At 39.9% G+C, this 16,831-nt stretch overlaps 1 protein-coding gene across 1 annotated transcript in view; it reads left to right on the forward strand.

Moving 5' to 3' along the window:
* LOC122554373 (E3 ubiquitin-protein ligase RNF170-like) overlaps window positions 1-16,525 on the forward strand; it is a 43,221-nt gene extending 26,696 nt beyond the window's left edge. Inside the window, exons 5-7 of the mRNA XM_087990356.1 lie at window positions 345-418; window positions 7,925-8,035; window positions 14,186-16,525. Coding sequence (XP_087846482.1) covers window positions 345-418; window positions 7,925-8,035; window positions 14,186-14,428 — 428 coding nt within the window. The 3' untranslated portion in view covers window positions 14,429-16,525. The remainder of the gene's footprint in view (window positions 1-344; window positions 419-7,924; window positions 8,036-14,185) is intronic.
* Window positions 16,526-16,831: the final 306 nt, after the last annotated feature.

A 16,831-nucleotide genomic window follows, 5' to 3' on the forward strand; every position in this document is an offset into this window, starting at 1 on the left:
TCCTCTCTTCATATTACATTGATTCCCAGAGACCAGAAATCTTAAATATATTCTGCAATGGAAAATCCACACCTTCTAGGCTAGAGACTTGATTGAAGCATTTTCTCCTCATCTTAATCCTCAATGATTGGCCCCTTATCCCAAGACTATGACTCCATATTTTACATTCCCCAACCAGTAGAAACAAACTAACAATCTCTCAGTGTCTTCAGAATCTTGCGTGTTTCAGTAAGGTGGCTTTTAATTCTTCTAAAAATCTGAAGAATATAGGCCCATTTTTAGAAATGAAGGTCATTAGACTTATTTTATTCCTGAGTTATTTTATTTCTGTTCTTTACTAACAGGTCCATGTTTGATTGCATACTGGGGACATGGTCCTTTGTTAGGAGCTGTGAGCTGTCCGCTATGCAGACAAAAGGTATGTTTTAGCATGTTTCCATCTTAAAAAAAAAATGAATGTACCTCAGTTTAATAAATACAACTTAAATGTAAAATGTTGTTTAAATTCAAATTGTGTAAATGTACATGTGCCAACATGAGGGATCAGGTTGTGAGAAGATGGACTTGTGGTTTCTTCCACCTTTGGGAAATCTGATATTTTCTACATAACCAAGAATGTTTGTGGAGACAAAGAGAATTGGAAGGCAGCATGCTAATGCAATTTATGGATTATCAATGTCACTGGTGGCTATTATTAAAATTATGGGGAGTTAAAACCTACCCCAGTGTTTGAACCTGGGACTCTAGGCTAGCTTTAAATCGGAATTTGGGACACATAACTCGAGTGAGCTGCTACTTTCTTTCACACCATCATCAGAATCAAAGGATCAATGTGAATGTAGTACATAACTTCCCAACTGGACTTTAAGCTTTTATGTTGATGAGGCTGCACTTAGAGTATTGTGTTCAGTTTTGGTCACCTTTTATAGGAAGGATGTTTTTAAACTGGAAAGAGTGCAAAAGAAATTTACAAGAATGTTGCCTGGACTCCATGGTCTGAGTTATAGGGAGAGTTTGGACAAGCTAGGTCTTTTTTCTTTAGAGCTTTGGAAACTGAGGGGGGACCTTATAGAGGAGACATGGATACAGTGCATGCACTCAGTCTTTTTCCCAGGGTTGGGAATAGAGGACTAGAAGGCATCAGTTTAAGGTTGGATCGGGAAAAAGAATAAAAACAGAACCAGAGGAATAATTGTTTTTTTTTTACACAGAGGGTGGTATGCATAAGGAATGAGCTGCTAGCCAGTAGTTGAGGTGAATATGTTAACAACATTTAAAAGGCATTTGGACAAATACATGAATAGGAAAGGATTAGAAGGATATGGGCCAAGTGCAGGGAAATGAAGTTAGCATAGATGGACATATGGGTCAGCGTGCACCAATTTGGGTCAAAGGGCCTGTCTCCATGCTGCAGGATTCTAGGACTCTATAATTCCCAGTGTGACTTATTGAGAAGAATTTTCTGTGGCAAGGGGAAACAAGTTTATGTGCATGATGGGAGTTGAATGTCCTAAAGTGACTCTGGGTCAGGATTCAAGCATCATCCTGCCAACTTTTATGTTTTTCTGGAGTGGAATTGAAGGCAAACAGGAAATACTTCATGATTTCTGGGGAACCAATTAAGGTGCTCCAAAAAAAAAGACAATCTAGTACTTTTTTAAAAATCCTTAGTTATGGATTTCACAGCCAGGGCCCCTGTTTCTCAGCCTTTCAGCAACTCACCAGGTTCACTCAAGCTAGGATAGAGTGGTAAGAGCTTCTTTAGTAAGACTGGCAAGTTGGAAAGGCATTGGGAAGTTGCACTGAGTGCCAGCCGTGCCCAGGTGAGAAAGATTGTTGGTTAAAAGGACTTTATCCCTTAGATAGGATTATTACCAATTAACAGATAGATGCCAAGCTTCATGGAAGGCACTTCACCGATGTTCAAATGCCTTCCCCTGCTGCCAGCTCTCAAGGCATAGAAGCATCTTATGCAATTTCACCTTCTACCACGACTGAAAGACAGGGGGAAGAGCAAAGCAATAGACATCAACATGAGCAGAACTAGGCACCTATTCCTCAGCTATATTCTCTTCCTAAAAGAGGTACATGATGGATATTGAGATCAAGGTGGAAGGAGGTGAGGTCCCCAAATAGGTCTAAAGACAGAGAATTAGTTCTCACAACATGTTTGTGCACTGGTGCCTCAGAAAACGCAAGCTCCTGCATGTAGATCGTAGCTGACACCTGCACCCTCCTGAATCTGCTTTCCATTAGGAGCAGATGCGAATGCATTACCAACAAGTGGTAAGGTGCCTGTCAATGGAAAGCCATTTGTCCACCAACAATCCCCTCACTTCCTGGTCTCTGCTTATCACCACACTTTGTGCAAACAAATGTAGCAGGCATGTGCAAGTATTTATAATGTCTAATGTGGAGAGGAAGGAAGATCAACCTTTAAGGGCAACTGAGAGGCCTGGGTATGAGAGGGTAATAGGCTGAAAGTGAGTGTGGGAGTTCAATGTTCAGATGGTGATTAGAGAAGATAGATTAGATTGGCTACAGTGTGGAAACAGGCCCTTCGGTCCAACCAGTCCACACCGACCCTCCGAAGAGTAACCCACTCCGAGCTATTTCCCTCTGACTAATGCACCTAGCACTATGGGCAATTTAGCATGGCCAATTCACCCAACCTGCACATTTTTGTACTGTGGGAGGAAACTGGAGCGCCCAGAGGAAACTCACACAGACACGGGGAGAATGTGCAAATTCCGAGGCTTGATTTAGCCTGGGACCCTGGTGCTGTGAGGCAGCAGTGCTAACCACTGAGCCACCGTGCTGTCCGTGATATAAGATGACTGGAGAGAAACAGGAATGAGTGAACCTGCAAGAGGAAGATGCAGGGGGAGGCGATGGCCTGGTGTTATTACAGTGTGACCCTGGTATCCAAGAAATTGTTTTCCATGGTTTCAGTTACCCACGGACTATTGCGTCCTGAACATATTATAGGGAACCAGGGACCAGGAGGCTGTCAGGAAGGTACGTATCCCATTGAAATGAGAGGGCTCGCTCCTATCCGCAGTCGGTCCTAGAACATGTCCCCCGCAGGTACGGGGTGGGGGGAGGTGGGAAACTACTGCATTGTTAAATTATTAATACAGAAATCAATACAACGTTTTGTGGACCTTGGATTACATCTTGCCAGGGCAGATGGCGAAAATTGAATTCTATAAAAATCTGGAATGAAGAGTCTAATGGCCATGAAACTATTCTCAATTTGGCTTGGAAAAACCCCATGTGATTCACTAATGTCCATTAGGGAAGGAAACGTTGTCCTTACCTGATCTGACCTACTTGTGACTCCAAACTTACAGCAATGTAGTGGATTCTTAACTGGCCTCTGGGCAATTAGGAATGGGCAATAAATGCTGGTCTAACCAGTGATGCCTGCATCCAATGAATACATTTTTAAAAAGTGTCGTCCTGAGAAATATCTTTCCAGACTTTTCACGAAAGTCCCTTACCTCTTCCACCTCCTGGATTCTCTTGGTGCAGCATCCCCAGGTTGGGAGGACTACAGCCCTGCTGGTGACTTTTTTGGCCAATTCCATTCATGCCTGCTTGGTTGGAGAAGTTGTTCTCTTCCCAGGTCTTTGTGAGAACTGACCTCACTGCCAATCCTCATATTCTGCAATAGAACTTCATGGCAAGGGTGAGAGACCCAGAGAGCAGCATTCCCAAGTCTCATTTTCTTTCCACTAATTTCTACAACCTCAAAAATCCAAGAACTGGTTGCATCATAGTCCATGTCCATGACTCTTTGATTAGAAATCCTTCCTTTGACCAAATGGATGCATTCTTCTCCCCACCTTTCATAGTGAGTTAACAAATCTTGGAAAAGTCAGCTCCTTCGTTATTCGTGCCCACTGTTGTGGAGAATTTAGCCAATTCAGTCAGATGTTAGTATTTAAGTTAAAAGAGGAGAAGAGTGAAATGTGAACAACTAGTGAAATCCAGGACATTAAAGGAGAGTTTTACATATAGTTTTTCCAAGACAAAATATAGAGGAAATTTTCGTACTGTATAGGCAAACATTGTTAGTCCAAGATGGGATGAGCATACTATGAGAGAATTCCTAGCAAATTTAGTTGGACTGATGGAAAAGTGATGGTGCAGTTTCAGCTATGATCAAGTGATGGGGTCACCACCCTGCATCCTCTCACCCGATTAAGTGTTCTGTCAGGGTGGGGAGTGGCGGGGCATAAATTCCATATTCAGTGTGTGTGTGCCATTGAAGCCAGCTTAGATTGTGAAGGCAGAAATCTATACAAAGCAGAAACACAAATTATTTATTTGAATGAATGAGTCTCATGCGTTCGTTCACGGATATGCATCTTAGGTACGACTCTGTCAATGAGATTATTTGCTGGCCAAAAGAACAAATGTAAGCAGTTTCATAAAGTCATATTACATACAGGTAGGAACAGGGCATTGATTAAAAAGAAAGAGGGAGAACCTTGCATTTTATGCTGAAAAATGTGGGCAGTATCAAAGTGTTTTAATTGCAACTAAGTATATTTGAAGAGTAGTTACTTTGTTTAGAGGGCAAATACAACACTCAGAAGTTCCTTCACATGTCTGCAATAACAGAGCTGTTCACAGGTCATATTTTGTGGTCAGTGGCAAAGCAAGGGAGCTCTCTGCAGCTGCCAGAACATAAGTCTCACTGTGAGATTGTTCAATCTCTGTAGCAAGAATGTCAGCTATGTTACTGTGCAGTGGTACTGTAATTGATTGTAGTGTTCTACACTGGGCATTCTGGCAATGATTGATTGGAGAACATTACTGAAAGGGATTATGCTGGAAATACAATGACAAATGTTCAAAGGACACATGGGTGAACTACAACAACTGCTTGTTCCAGTTTGGTGCAAAAGTAAAAAGGAAAATGTGGCCAAACCATGACTTAGAATGGAAATTAGAGATAAAATTAGGTTAATGTTAGATCTAAAGGAAAAAGTAGACTAATTGGACAGAAAAAAAAATAGACTTAAGGAGTGGGAGTTGAGAAGTTTAGAATTCAGCAACAGAGGACAAAGGTATTGATTGAGAAAGGGAAAATAGAATATGACAGTAAGCTTGCAAGCAACATAAAGATGGACTATAAAGGTTTCTTTAGTTATGTGAAGAGAAAAAAAGATGGGTGAAGAAAAATCTAGGTCCCTACATTGCTTTAGAACTAGATTCATACATAGGCCAGACCAAGTAAGGATGGCTGTTTTCTTCTCTAAATTATATTGGTGATCGAGATGGTTTCTTCCAAGCAATGACAAAGGTCACAATTAAACTCTTAATTTCAGATTTTTATTCAATTCAAATTGCACTATTTACCGTGGTGGGATTCTAGACCTGGTCCGTAGAACATCGCCTGGTTAACAATCTAGCAATAATACCATCACGACCCCATTAAAGGCTGTTTCAGGCTTGGGTTTTATACGTCCTAATCTGCTCAGCCATCAGACTCTCATGAGCTAGCTGCAATATTTCCACATGGATAGTGGCATATGATTATCTGGTGGATCACTCCATTCCTCCACTGCAGGTCTTTGAGAGATTCTCCATTTTTCACCAATACCTAATTTTAAATGTCTTGAGACATACAGAATTCCTGATCCTCAGCTTCAGCTGTCTTCGTTAAAATTCCCTTTCCAGCCATTTTTGCAGAAATTATTTTTGTTCTCTCAATGCTCTTTCCTCTTTTTCCCATTTCTCTTTCATTTCATTCTCTTTCCCTTCCTTCTGTTTCTATTTTCTCTCTTTTTCTTGGAAGTCTAATTTCTGCTGCTCTGGTTTCAATCCCCTTTGTTTCATCATGCTCAGCTTCCATTTGTGTCCTGTCAGCTACATCTTTTAAAACTTCAGGTTTCCTGGTTTTCAGATAAAATTCTAATTCTACAAGCCTGAATGAATCTTTTGACTGTTTGAGGTAGAAGACTAAAAAGCTACTAAGTGTCAAGGGGTAACGCTGTTAATCAAGGATGGCATGTGTGTAATAGTTAGAGATTGGACCAGGAAGTCAGGATATAATATTGGTTTGGGTGGAGATGAGGAATAGTAGGGGAAAGAAGTCGTCACAGTAGGATCCATTCACAGATCCCTGAATAATTTGCATAATGGTGGGCAAATAATACAAGAAATATTGGAGGCTTGTGATAGAGATGACAGTGATAGATTGACTTCAATCTATATCTAAACAGGAAAACTTGGCAATGGTAACCTGAATGAGGATTTCATAAAATGCTGTCAAGATCAAGATCATTTCAGAGAGCAGCATATTCTGGAACTAACCAGACAGCAAATTATTGTCGATTGTTCATGTAATGAGATTAATTAATGACCTCAGAGTAAAGGCTTCCTTAGGTAGGAACAATCACAAGATGATTAAAATCTCCTTCAAAATGCAAAATTCAAAGCTAAATAAGGACAACTGTTTAAAAGCCAAGCCACCTAAAGCAAACCTGGCCAGGGGTTAGTTTAACAGAAATGCAATAGCAGACATTTAAGGTGATATATCAGAATAGGTGACTAAAGAATTTAGAGAAAGCACATAACTGAAAAGCAGGTCAGATGATTAGTCAGAGTATAAATAATGACAGAAATGGCTCAAAGGTTAATTAGGAGGACGAAATTAAGGTGTGACAGAAAGCTAGGTAGGAATGTAAAAATGGATAGCAAGGATTTCTAGAGGTATCTATAAAGGAAAAAGAGTAAGTCAGTTGAGTATTGGTCTTGAGAATGGCTTTGTCCTCTACAGAGTAAGAATGGGAATAAGCAGTAGATAATAATGGATATTGAAATAAACAGACATTTTGCTTCTGTCTTCAAACATTCCATAAATTTCTGTAAATCAGGAGGTAGAACAAAACAGACAAACTTAGTGAAAGTACAATCACAAGGGCAACAGTCCTCAGACAACAGATGGAGCTATGGGCTGACAAATCTCCACACTGAAATGGAGTTCACCCTAGATTTTAAAAGGTATTGTAAATGAGTTGGTGTTAATTTTCCAAAATTCTATAGATTCAAGGCACATTCTATTGGACAGGAAAGCAGCAAATGTAACCCCTCGTTTGAAGAATGTAAGGAGGCCAGTTGGCTTAACATCTGTCATGGAACATACATAAATACAATGCAGCGGTGTTCAAATGGCTGTTCTGGGTGCTGTTCTCCTCACGGTACACTAGCCTATACACTAGAATATCAGGTTATGAACACACACAGACTAGTGCTGCAGTTAGTTTTTATGCCCTTTCGTATAGTCCTGGAAGGCCAAAGCATAAAAATCCACAAGATGTCCTTGCAGCTGAGAGGGTGGAGATATTTAATGACTGAATTTAAATTTCAAGTCATTTTTGGCTGTAGCAGATTTTTTTTAAAAACATATTCGAGTGAAAAATTAACCATGTCTGTATTTCAGAGTCTGATCGGTCATCATGACACCACCGTCAACGTTTAATTTTACAAGACCTTCAAAAGTTAATCCAGCTAAAGTCATTTGCTTCTATTGTAATAGCGAAATAGTGGTTTAATACCTCAACTGAAAGGAAATGCAGCCTACCTCAGTGTTGTGCGAGATTGCTTCTTTGTGGTTAATTGCGATATCTACGTCGATTTTGTAATGTGTATAAACAACAAAAAGCTTTGGATGAAATCCAATTACACATTAATTTTAATCCTTTAATTTAAAATACTTCTGTACTGAAATATTTGAATTATCTAATCAAGCAATGCTAGAGTTTATTTCATCAATTCAGGTTCACAGTAGTCAGGAGTAGACTGTGGTTATGAGTTTTAATATTGACATTGATTTAAAAGAACAAAAAAATACACTGCATCCTTCTACGTCCACTCCAATAGACCAAACCAAATTTCTTTTTCTTTTCAGGTGAGCTTGCTCTGTAGTCTATTCTGTGAGAACCAGCAGGAAAAGCAGGGTCTACAGATTATACGAGATATTAGAAACTATAACAAGCGCTTCTCTGGACAATCCAGACCAGTAAGCATCTTGTACAAATTCAACCCAATTGTTTGAAATTAGATTGCAGACAGAACATAGAAAAGTACAGCACAGAACAGGCCCTTCAGCCCATAATGTTGTGCCAAGGATCGTTCCTAATCTAAAATAAAATAATCTAACCTACACACCCCTCAATTCACTGCTGTCCATGTGCATGTCCAGCAGTTGGTTAAATGTCTCCAATAACTCTGCTTCCACCACCACCGCTGGCAACACATTCCATGCATTCATAACTGTATAAAGAACCTATTTCTGACATTTCCTCTATATCTTCCTCCTAACACCTTAAAACTATGACCCCTTGTGCCAGTCAATCCTGCCCTGGGGAAAAGTCTCTGGCTAATGACTCTATCCATGTCTCTCATTACCTTGTATATCTCGATCAGGTCACCTTTGTTCCTCCTTCTGTCCAGAGGGAAAAGTCAGAGCATGGTCAACCTTTCTTCATAAGACAAGCCTTCCAGTCCAGGGGGCATCCCAGTAAACCTTCTTTGCATTCTCGCCAAAGCTTCTGTATCTTTCCTATAGTAGGGCGACCAGAACTGGACACAATATTCCAAGTGTGGTCTCACCAGGGTTTTGTAGAGCTGCAGCAAAACCTCACTGCCCTTAAACTCTATCCCCCTGTTAATGAAAGCCAAAACACCATATGCTTTCTTAACAACCCTATCCACTTGGGTGGCAACTTTGAGGGATCAGTGCACTTGAACACCACGATCCCGCTGTTCCTCCATACTGCCAAGAATCCTGTCTTTAATTCTATATTCAGCATTCAAGTTCGACCTTCCAAAGTGCATCACTTTGTATTTATCCAGGTTGAACTCCATTTGTCATTTCTCAGCCCAGCTCTGCATCTCTATGTTGCACTGCAGCCTGCAATAGCCCTTGATACTATCAATGGTACCTCCAACCTTTGTGTCATCAGCAAATTTACTAACCCACCCCTCAACCTCTTCATGCAAGTCATTTATAAAAACTGCAAAGAGCAGAGGTCCAAGAACAAAGCCCTGCAGAACACCACTCACCACTGACCTCCAGGCAGAATATTTTCCATCTACAACCACTCTGCCTTTTGTCAGCCAACCAATTCTAAATCCAGACAGCCAAATCTCCCTGTATCCCATACCTCCTGATTTTATGAATGGGTCTATTATGGGGAACCTTATGGATTTTAGCAAGATATTTGATGAAGTTGATCAAATATCACTGCTCGATCTTCAACCTGTCTCATCATCTCCTCAAAGAATTCAATTAGATTGGTGAGGCATAACCTGCCCCTCACAAAGCCATGCTGACTGCTTTTCCAAATAGTCAAAAATCCTATCCCTCAGAATTCTTTCCAAAACCTTGCTAACCACAGATGCAAGACTGACTGAACTGCAATTGCCAGGGAATTCCTTATTACCCTTCTTGAAAAGGGAAACAACATTCCCCTCTCTCCAATCCTCCGGTATGACTCCAGTGGAGAGTGAGGAAGCAAAGATTTTCGCCAGCAGCTTAGCAACGTCCATTCTCGCTTCCAGAGCAATCGAGGATAAATCTGGTCTGGCCCCAGGGACTTAATGTTTGCCAAAATTTCCAGCACATCAACTTCATCAATCTTGAACTGTTCAAGCCTATTTCCCAGCTCCTCAAAGTTCTCATTCACAAGTAAGTCCCTTTCCTAAGTGAAAACTGAAGCAAAAAAAAAAACTCATTTAGGGCTTGCCCTATATGCTCAGACTCCACACACAAGTTCCCTACACTATTCCTGACTGGCCCTACCTTCTCCCTGATCATTCTCTTATTCCTCACGTATGAGTAAAATGCCTTCAGGTTCTCCCTAATCCTTCCTGCCAAGCCTTTTTTGTGCCTCCTCCTGGCACCCCAGCCATTTCTGACCTCCTTTCTAGCAAGCCTATAATCCTCTAAAGTTATGCTAGACCCCTTGTTTCCTCCACCTTACGTAAGCTGCCTTCTTCATTTTGACGAGACGCTCCTCTGTTCTCATCACCCAAGGATCCTTACGTTTACCCCTTCTTGCCTGTTTCAGAGGAACAAATCTGTGCATCAGTCGGAACATCTGCTCCTTAAGCAAATAAACATCTCCACATGTCTGTTGTGCCCTTTTTGTGGAACAATAACGAGAATCCAGAGAAAGTATATTCCTGTTAGGGTGAAAGGGAAGGCTAACGGAATGCTGGATGACTAAAGAAATTGAGGGTTTGGTTAAGAAAAAGAAGGAAGCATATGTAAGGTATAGACAGGATAGATCGAGTGAATCCTTAGAAGAGTATAAAGGAAGTAGGAGTATACTTAAGAGGGAAATCAGGAGGGCAAAAAGGGGACATGAGATAGCTTTGGCAAATAGAATTAAGGAGAAACCAAAGAGTTTTTACAAATACATTAAGGACAAAAGGGTAACTCGGAGAGAATAGGGCCCCTCAAAGATCAGCAAGGCGGCCTTTGTGTGGAGTTGCAGAAAATGGGGAGATACTAAATTAATATTTTGCATCAGTATTTACTGTGGAAAAGGATATGGAAGATATAGACTGTAGGGAAATAGATGGTGATATCTTGCAAAATGTCCAGATTACAGAGGAGGAAGTGCTGGATGTCTTGAAATGGGTAAAGGTGGATAAAGCCTCAGGACCTGATCAGGTGTACCCGAGAACTCTGTGGGAAGCTAGAGAAATGATTGCTGGGCCTCTTGCTGAGATATTTGTATCATCGATAGTCACAGGTGTAGTGTCGGAAGACTGGAGGTTGGCAAATGTGGTGTCACTGTTTAAGAAGGATGGTAAGAACAAGCCAGGGAACTATAGACCAGTGAGCCTGACGTCGGTGGTGGGCAAGTTGTTGGAGGGAATCCTGAGGGACAGGATGTACATGTATTTGGAAAGGCAAGGACTGATTAGAGATAGTCAACATGGCTTTGTGCGTGGGAAATCATGTCTCACAAACTTGATTGAGGTTTTTGAGGAAGTAACAAAGAGGATTGATGAGGGCGGAGCTGTAGATGTGATCTATATGGACTTCAGTAAGGCGTTCGACAAGGTTCCCCATGGGAGACTGTTAGCAAGGTTAGATCTCACGGAATAAAGGGGGAACTAGCCATTTGGATACAGAACTGGCTCAAAAGTAGAAGACAGAGGGTGGTGGTGGAGGGTTGTTTTTCAGATGGAGGCCTGTGACCAGTGGAGTGGCACAAGGATCGGTGCTGGGTCCTCTACTTCTTGTCATTTACATAAATGATTTGGATGTGAGCATAAGAGGTACAGTTAGTAAGTTTGCAGATGACACCAAAATTGGAGGTGCAGTGGACAGTGAATTGGGTTACCTCAGATTACAACAGGATCTGGACCAGATGGGCCAATGGGCTGAGAAGTGGCAGATGGAGTTTAATTCAGATAAATGCGAGGTGCTGCATTTTGGGAAAGCAAATCTTAGCAGGACTTATACACTTAATGGTAAGGTCATAGGGAGTGTTGATGAACAAAGAGACCTTGGAGTGCAGCTCCTTGAAAGTGGAGTCGCAGGTAGATGGGATAGTGAAGAAGGCGTTTGGTATGCTTTCCTTTATTGGTCAGAGTATTGAGTACAGGAGTTGGGAGGTTATGTTGCGGCTGTACAGGACATTGTTGGCATACTGCGTGAAATTCTGGTCTTCTTCCTATTGGAAAGATGTTGTGAAACTTGAAAGGGTTCAGAAAAGATTTACAAGGATGTTGCCAGGGTTGGAGGATTTGACCTATAGGGAGAGGCTGAACAGGCTGGGGCTGTTTTCCGTGGAGCGTCGGAGGCTGAGGGGTGATCTTATCGAGGTTTACAAAATTATGAGGGGCATGGATAGGGTAAATAGGCAAAATCTTTTCCCTGGGGTCGGGGAGTTCAGAACTAGAGGGCATAGGTTTAGGGTGAGAGGGGAAAGATATAAAAGAGATCTAAGGGGCAATGTTTTCACAAAGAGGGTGGTATGTGTATGGAATGAGCTGCCAGAGGAAGTGGTGGAGGCTGGTACAATTGCAACATTTAAGAGGCATTTGGGTGTGTATATGAATCGGAAGGGTTTGGAGGGATATGGGCCAGGTGCTGGCAGGTGGGACTAGATTGGGTTGGGATATCTGGTCGGCATGGACGGGTTGGATCGAAGGGTCTGCTTCCGTGAAGTACATCTCTATGACTGTATAATTGCTCCCAATCTGAAATTTCCAACTCCTGTCTGATAATGTCATAATTTCTTTTCCCCCAATTAAATATATTCCCATGGTAACTGCTCCTTTCCCTCTCCAAGCCTATGGGAAATGTGAGGCAGTTGTGGTCACTATCACCAAAGTGTTCTCCTACTGCGAGATCTGACACCTGACAAATTCAGATGGCCTCTTCCCTCGTCGGCTTGTCTACATACTGAGTAAGGAAACCCTCCTGAACACACCTGACAAAAACAGCTCCATCCAAACCATCTGCACCAAGGAGGTTCCAGTCAATATTGGGAAAGTTGAAGTCTTCCCCATCACAACAACCCTGCTATATCTGCATTTTTCCAAAATCTGCCGGCCTCTGAGTTCTTCGATCTCCCAATTGCTAATAGGGAGTCTGTAGAAAACCCCCAATGAGGTGGCTTTTCCCATTCTGTTCCTAACTTCCATCCATACTGACTCATTTGATAAACCTTACTTGATACCTTGTGATGCACTCGCAATGCTACACCCCTCCTTTGTGGCCCTCCCTTAAAGTTTAAAAAGAATAGGGAGGGTGGAGAAAAAAAAAGATGAGATTTAAAGATAAACATTAAAATATAAGGGAGGGGTCCACAACATTATAATCAGATTGAGTGAAATCTAAAATTTGTAAATATTAGCATATCAATAGTGTAACAGCATTAATCATGTACCAATAAATCATCTATTATTTCCCTGAAATTCTGCATGAATTCTGAAATGTATATTGCAAGTTAAAAACAGGGAATAAGTAACAAACATATGTGATGTTTATCCTGTTTCATAAAGTATGTTTCTCATGTATTTGTATTATATGGTTTGGTTCATTTAGTTTATTTTGATCTTTTAGTTCGTAATTCACGAATAATAGCAGCATGCATTAATTTATTTTTTTCCTTGTTTAAACTAATAGGAATCCAAGTGCTTACATGGATATTAGATTGCCATGAAAAAAAAATATTTTTGTTCACTTTCAGTCTCATTGACAATCATTGGACAGTACTGAAGAGATGGATCATAAAGTCTGACAAATAGTTAGGAATGGAGCCAGTTGAAGTTTGCTTATAGTACATACTTTTGTTTTAAATAAAACAAGTGAAATACTGATGAAAATAGCCTCATCATAACACAGCACAATAATGTTTTCAAATGCAGTACCCATTCCATGTGTTTAATTGCCATGCTCTTGTGGCCATTCACAATTATGACCCATTTACAATATATCAACTTCCAATTAAAAACAACAAATTGAATTATTTCCATTGTAATATGTTAAAATAATTGTGATTTTTGGGGAATGCAATAGTCATTTGTTACAGGTTTACTTCACTTTGAAATACTCAATATTATTTTTCTGTCATCTTTAACTTATTTTTCCATGTATTTTTCTTGGGCCTTTTTTTCTCTTTGACCCTGAGATCAATGAAAGCATGGATTATTTGCATGAAGGTCCATCCACTCTATCTTAAATTTTTTAACCACGCATCCAAGAAACCTCTGAAAAAGTAAACTGTATTATTGTCAAGTTGAAGCTAGTTAGTAATGTGTCCAAAAATTTCAGATTGCTTAGATTAAATGTCCTCTGTTAGTATTCATTTTCACCATATTAAGTTTCTTTTTATTTCGCAATTCAAGCTAAGTGCTCATGAAACTCAGCAGGTCTGATAACATGTGTGGAAAGAGAAACAGTATAATCATTTTGAGTCAGGTTTGGCTCTTCATCTGATGTTCCAGACCTGCTGAGTTTCTCCAGCACTTTTTGATTTTGTTTCCAATTTCCAGCATCTGCAGTATTTTGGTTTTAATTAGCCTAAAATATTTCCCCTGCAATATTTACTCTTTCAAAATGCCATGTTCTTTTCAAAGCTATTGCATTTTGTTGTTATTTTACCATTCTCCATCTCCCTTATTCTCTTGTACTATTGTTCAGTTTGCAGATTATGTCTACGACATGCCCCTATTACTCCAGATGGCCTTTAGAGGACTCTTCACAATGGCTGGATTAATGTGGATCTTCTATTTGAGGATTGCAATTTGTTCCTTTGGAGTCATCATGTGCCTCACTTTCCCTCTTGATATAATTCCTGAAACAGTCAATGAAATCTTGGGAACTGCTGATGGCCTGACTGTTATAATCCTGCTTCTTTTCTGCATGATTCATATTTGCCAGTAGATGGAGCCAGAGCAAATTAGTTCAACCAGAATAATTGTCAATTTAACCAAACCAGTCTTTTAATTGGGTGTGGCCTATTTGTCTAATATCTGGTTTTATAAAAAAAAAGGTGTAGATATACTTTAACAATGTTTGAATTGATAGCTGTCCATAGCATTTGAATGTTGCTAAGTGCTTGTTGTTTTCCATCTGTTGTTGACAATGGTAAGCAGCACATAACTACTTTTACTTTAATAAATGTAACTTTTTATGTATTCCCCAAGTGTTAAATATATTTTTAAGAGATCTCAAAAATGCTATTTTTCTCCAATCATGTAAACTTTGCTTAACAGTTCATTTTTTAATGAATGAAAGTGAAAATGCATAAGAAAATAAGGACTCAATGATACAGAGTAATTAAAGCAGATAATTAGTTGAAATCACAACTGAAAACTTATTTCTCTAAATAGGGAGTTAAATCAGTTTTCCTGTCAAGTTCAATTTTCCAACTTCAATATATTGTTTATTTTGGTCTGTGTTTTGCAGAAAACACCATTTATAGTATATTATCACATCAATATCATTGAAAACAACCTCTATAGTTTACCTTAGAGATCACATTGAGAGAATTCTGTCAGTAAATCTCCATTGCTTGAATTTTCTTACATAGCTATTAGACGATGCTTACCTGCCAATTTCTTCATGTCCTTATAATTGAAATAGCATTCTATGGTGTTTCTTTAATCATTCAGCTGGGAATGAGATCCAGGAAAATACAAACTTGTGCAATTAATAAATTATTTATTACATTTTGCCAATGTTAAAATCACATTTAACAGTAGCAAAGAACTTTTACCCCTCTACCTCTTCAAAATTAAGTTGGGTTTGCTGATAATTATATCTTTTAAAGTCTGGTTAACAGTAATTAGTCTAGATTAGAGTGGTGCTGGAAAAGCACAGCAGGTCAAGCAGTATCCGAGGAGAAGTAAAATCAATGGTTCAGGCAAAAGCCCTTCATCAGGAGTAATTAGTCTCACAAACTGCTCATGAACTCCACTGAGTGGATGTTCAATCCATTTTATTGGTCTAGATTGACAACTACTATAATTAGTTGGGTAGGAAAATTGTGCCTCTGTAAATGGAGGCCAATGAAGCCATCAAGTGAAGGGAGTAAAGATAACTGCATACTCAGATCTTGAAGAAATGATTCCCTCCCTTACAGGAAGGGAGCCTGGGAGATCTTTTGCAATATTCAGGGTCAGAACAAGGTGAACAATGTGCTTAGCTTGGAGTGAAACAGATACAAATCAGCTGGGCCAAGTTTTTGAGTCCTCAACCACCCATTTGCTTGGAGCCATTATGTGCTCTTCTGTCAGTACTTAATCAGGTGCTTCTCCTACTGACCATCTATCTGAGTTTCTTGGTGACTTTCTCTTTTAATGCTTATCTCCTGAAATTACTCATTTCTCTGGCTGCATTTTATGTTAATTGCCTTGGAAAGTCTGACCTGATATAATACTACCATATGGAAATGCAGTTGGATATTTAATTGCAAACACAAAAGACATCTTGTCAACTACTGGTAAATAGCAATAGTACCATATTACTCAATGGTAATTAACACTAAATAGTACCAAAATAACTGCAAAGCATGATCTTATAATCCTTTTCCAACTGACTTCAGTTGTGTCTAATTCAGAAAAGACAGTTCTTGAAATATAGTTGTGTTATAGAATGATTTATGCCACTATGATGTATTCAGACCAAGTCAATTGTACTTGTATATGGTCCAGGAAATCTGGAGATTTGACTACTACAACTTAATAACAGAAGAAATAGGAAGTGTTTGGGAACCATTGAGGCTGCACTGCTATTCAACATAATCATGGCTGATCTTTGTGTCAACTCCAAGTTCCTGCCAGCACACTGTTTTCTGTAATTCACGCCCTAAAATTAACAACAGTTTTCTTTGGTGAATGTGAACATCAGGCCCAGAATGATACCTGAATCTAATCTCAGCAAAGATAGATCCTGGTTGATTACCGAATTACATCCACATGATTCTCAGAACAGGATCCTGCTGGATCTTCAGAAAGGCTATTGGCTGCTAATGTTGAAACTGGGATAATGTTCTGGGCATGTGAAGAAACATAAGTTCAGCATAACAACACAAAGGAAGGTTGTGGTGGTTGGTCAAGGTTAATCTTCTCAGTCTCCGGACTTCACTGCAGAGGTTCTTCAGCTTATTCTAATTTTCTAATCTGCCTGTTCCGAGTTACCATCACTTAGCTCTGGAGTAGAAGGGACTTGAACAGAGGCCTCCTTGCCCAGTGGTAGGGACACTACCACTGCACCACAACAGCCCTCAGATTATTGTCCTGGGCCCAACCATCTTCAGCTTCCCTCCATTATAAAGTCAGAAGT

Source organism: Chiloscyllium plagiosum, unplaced genomic scaffold, assembly GCF_037043375.1.
Source record: "Chiloscyllium plagiosum isolate Xiang-an unplaced genomic scaffold, Cpla_swu_hap1 HiC_scaffold_9, whole genome shotgun sequence".
NCBI lineage: Eukaryota > Metazoa > Chordata > Chondrichthyes > Orectolobiformes > Hemiscylliidae > Chiloscyllium > Chiloscyllium plagiosum.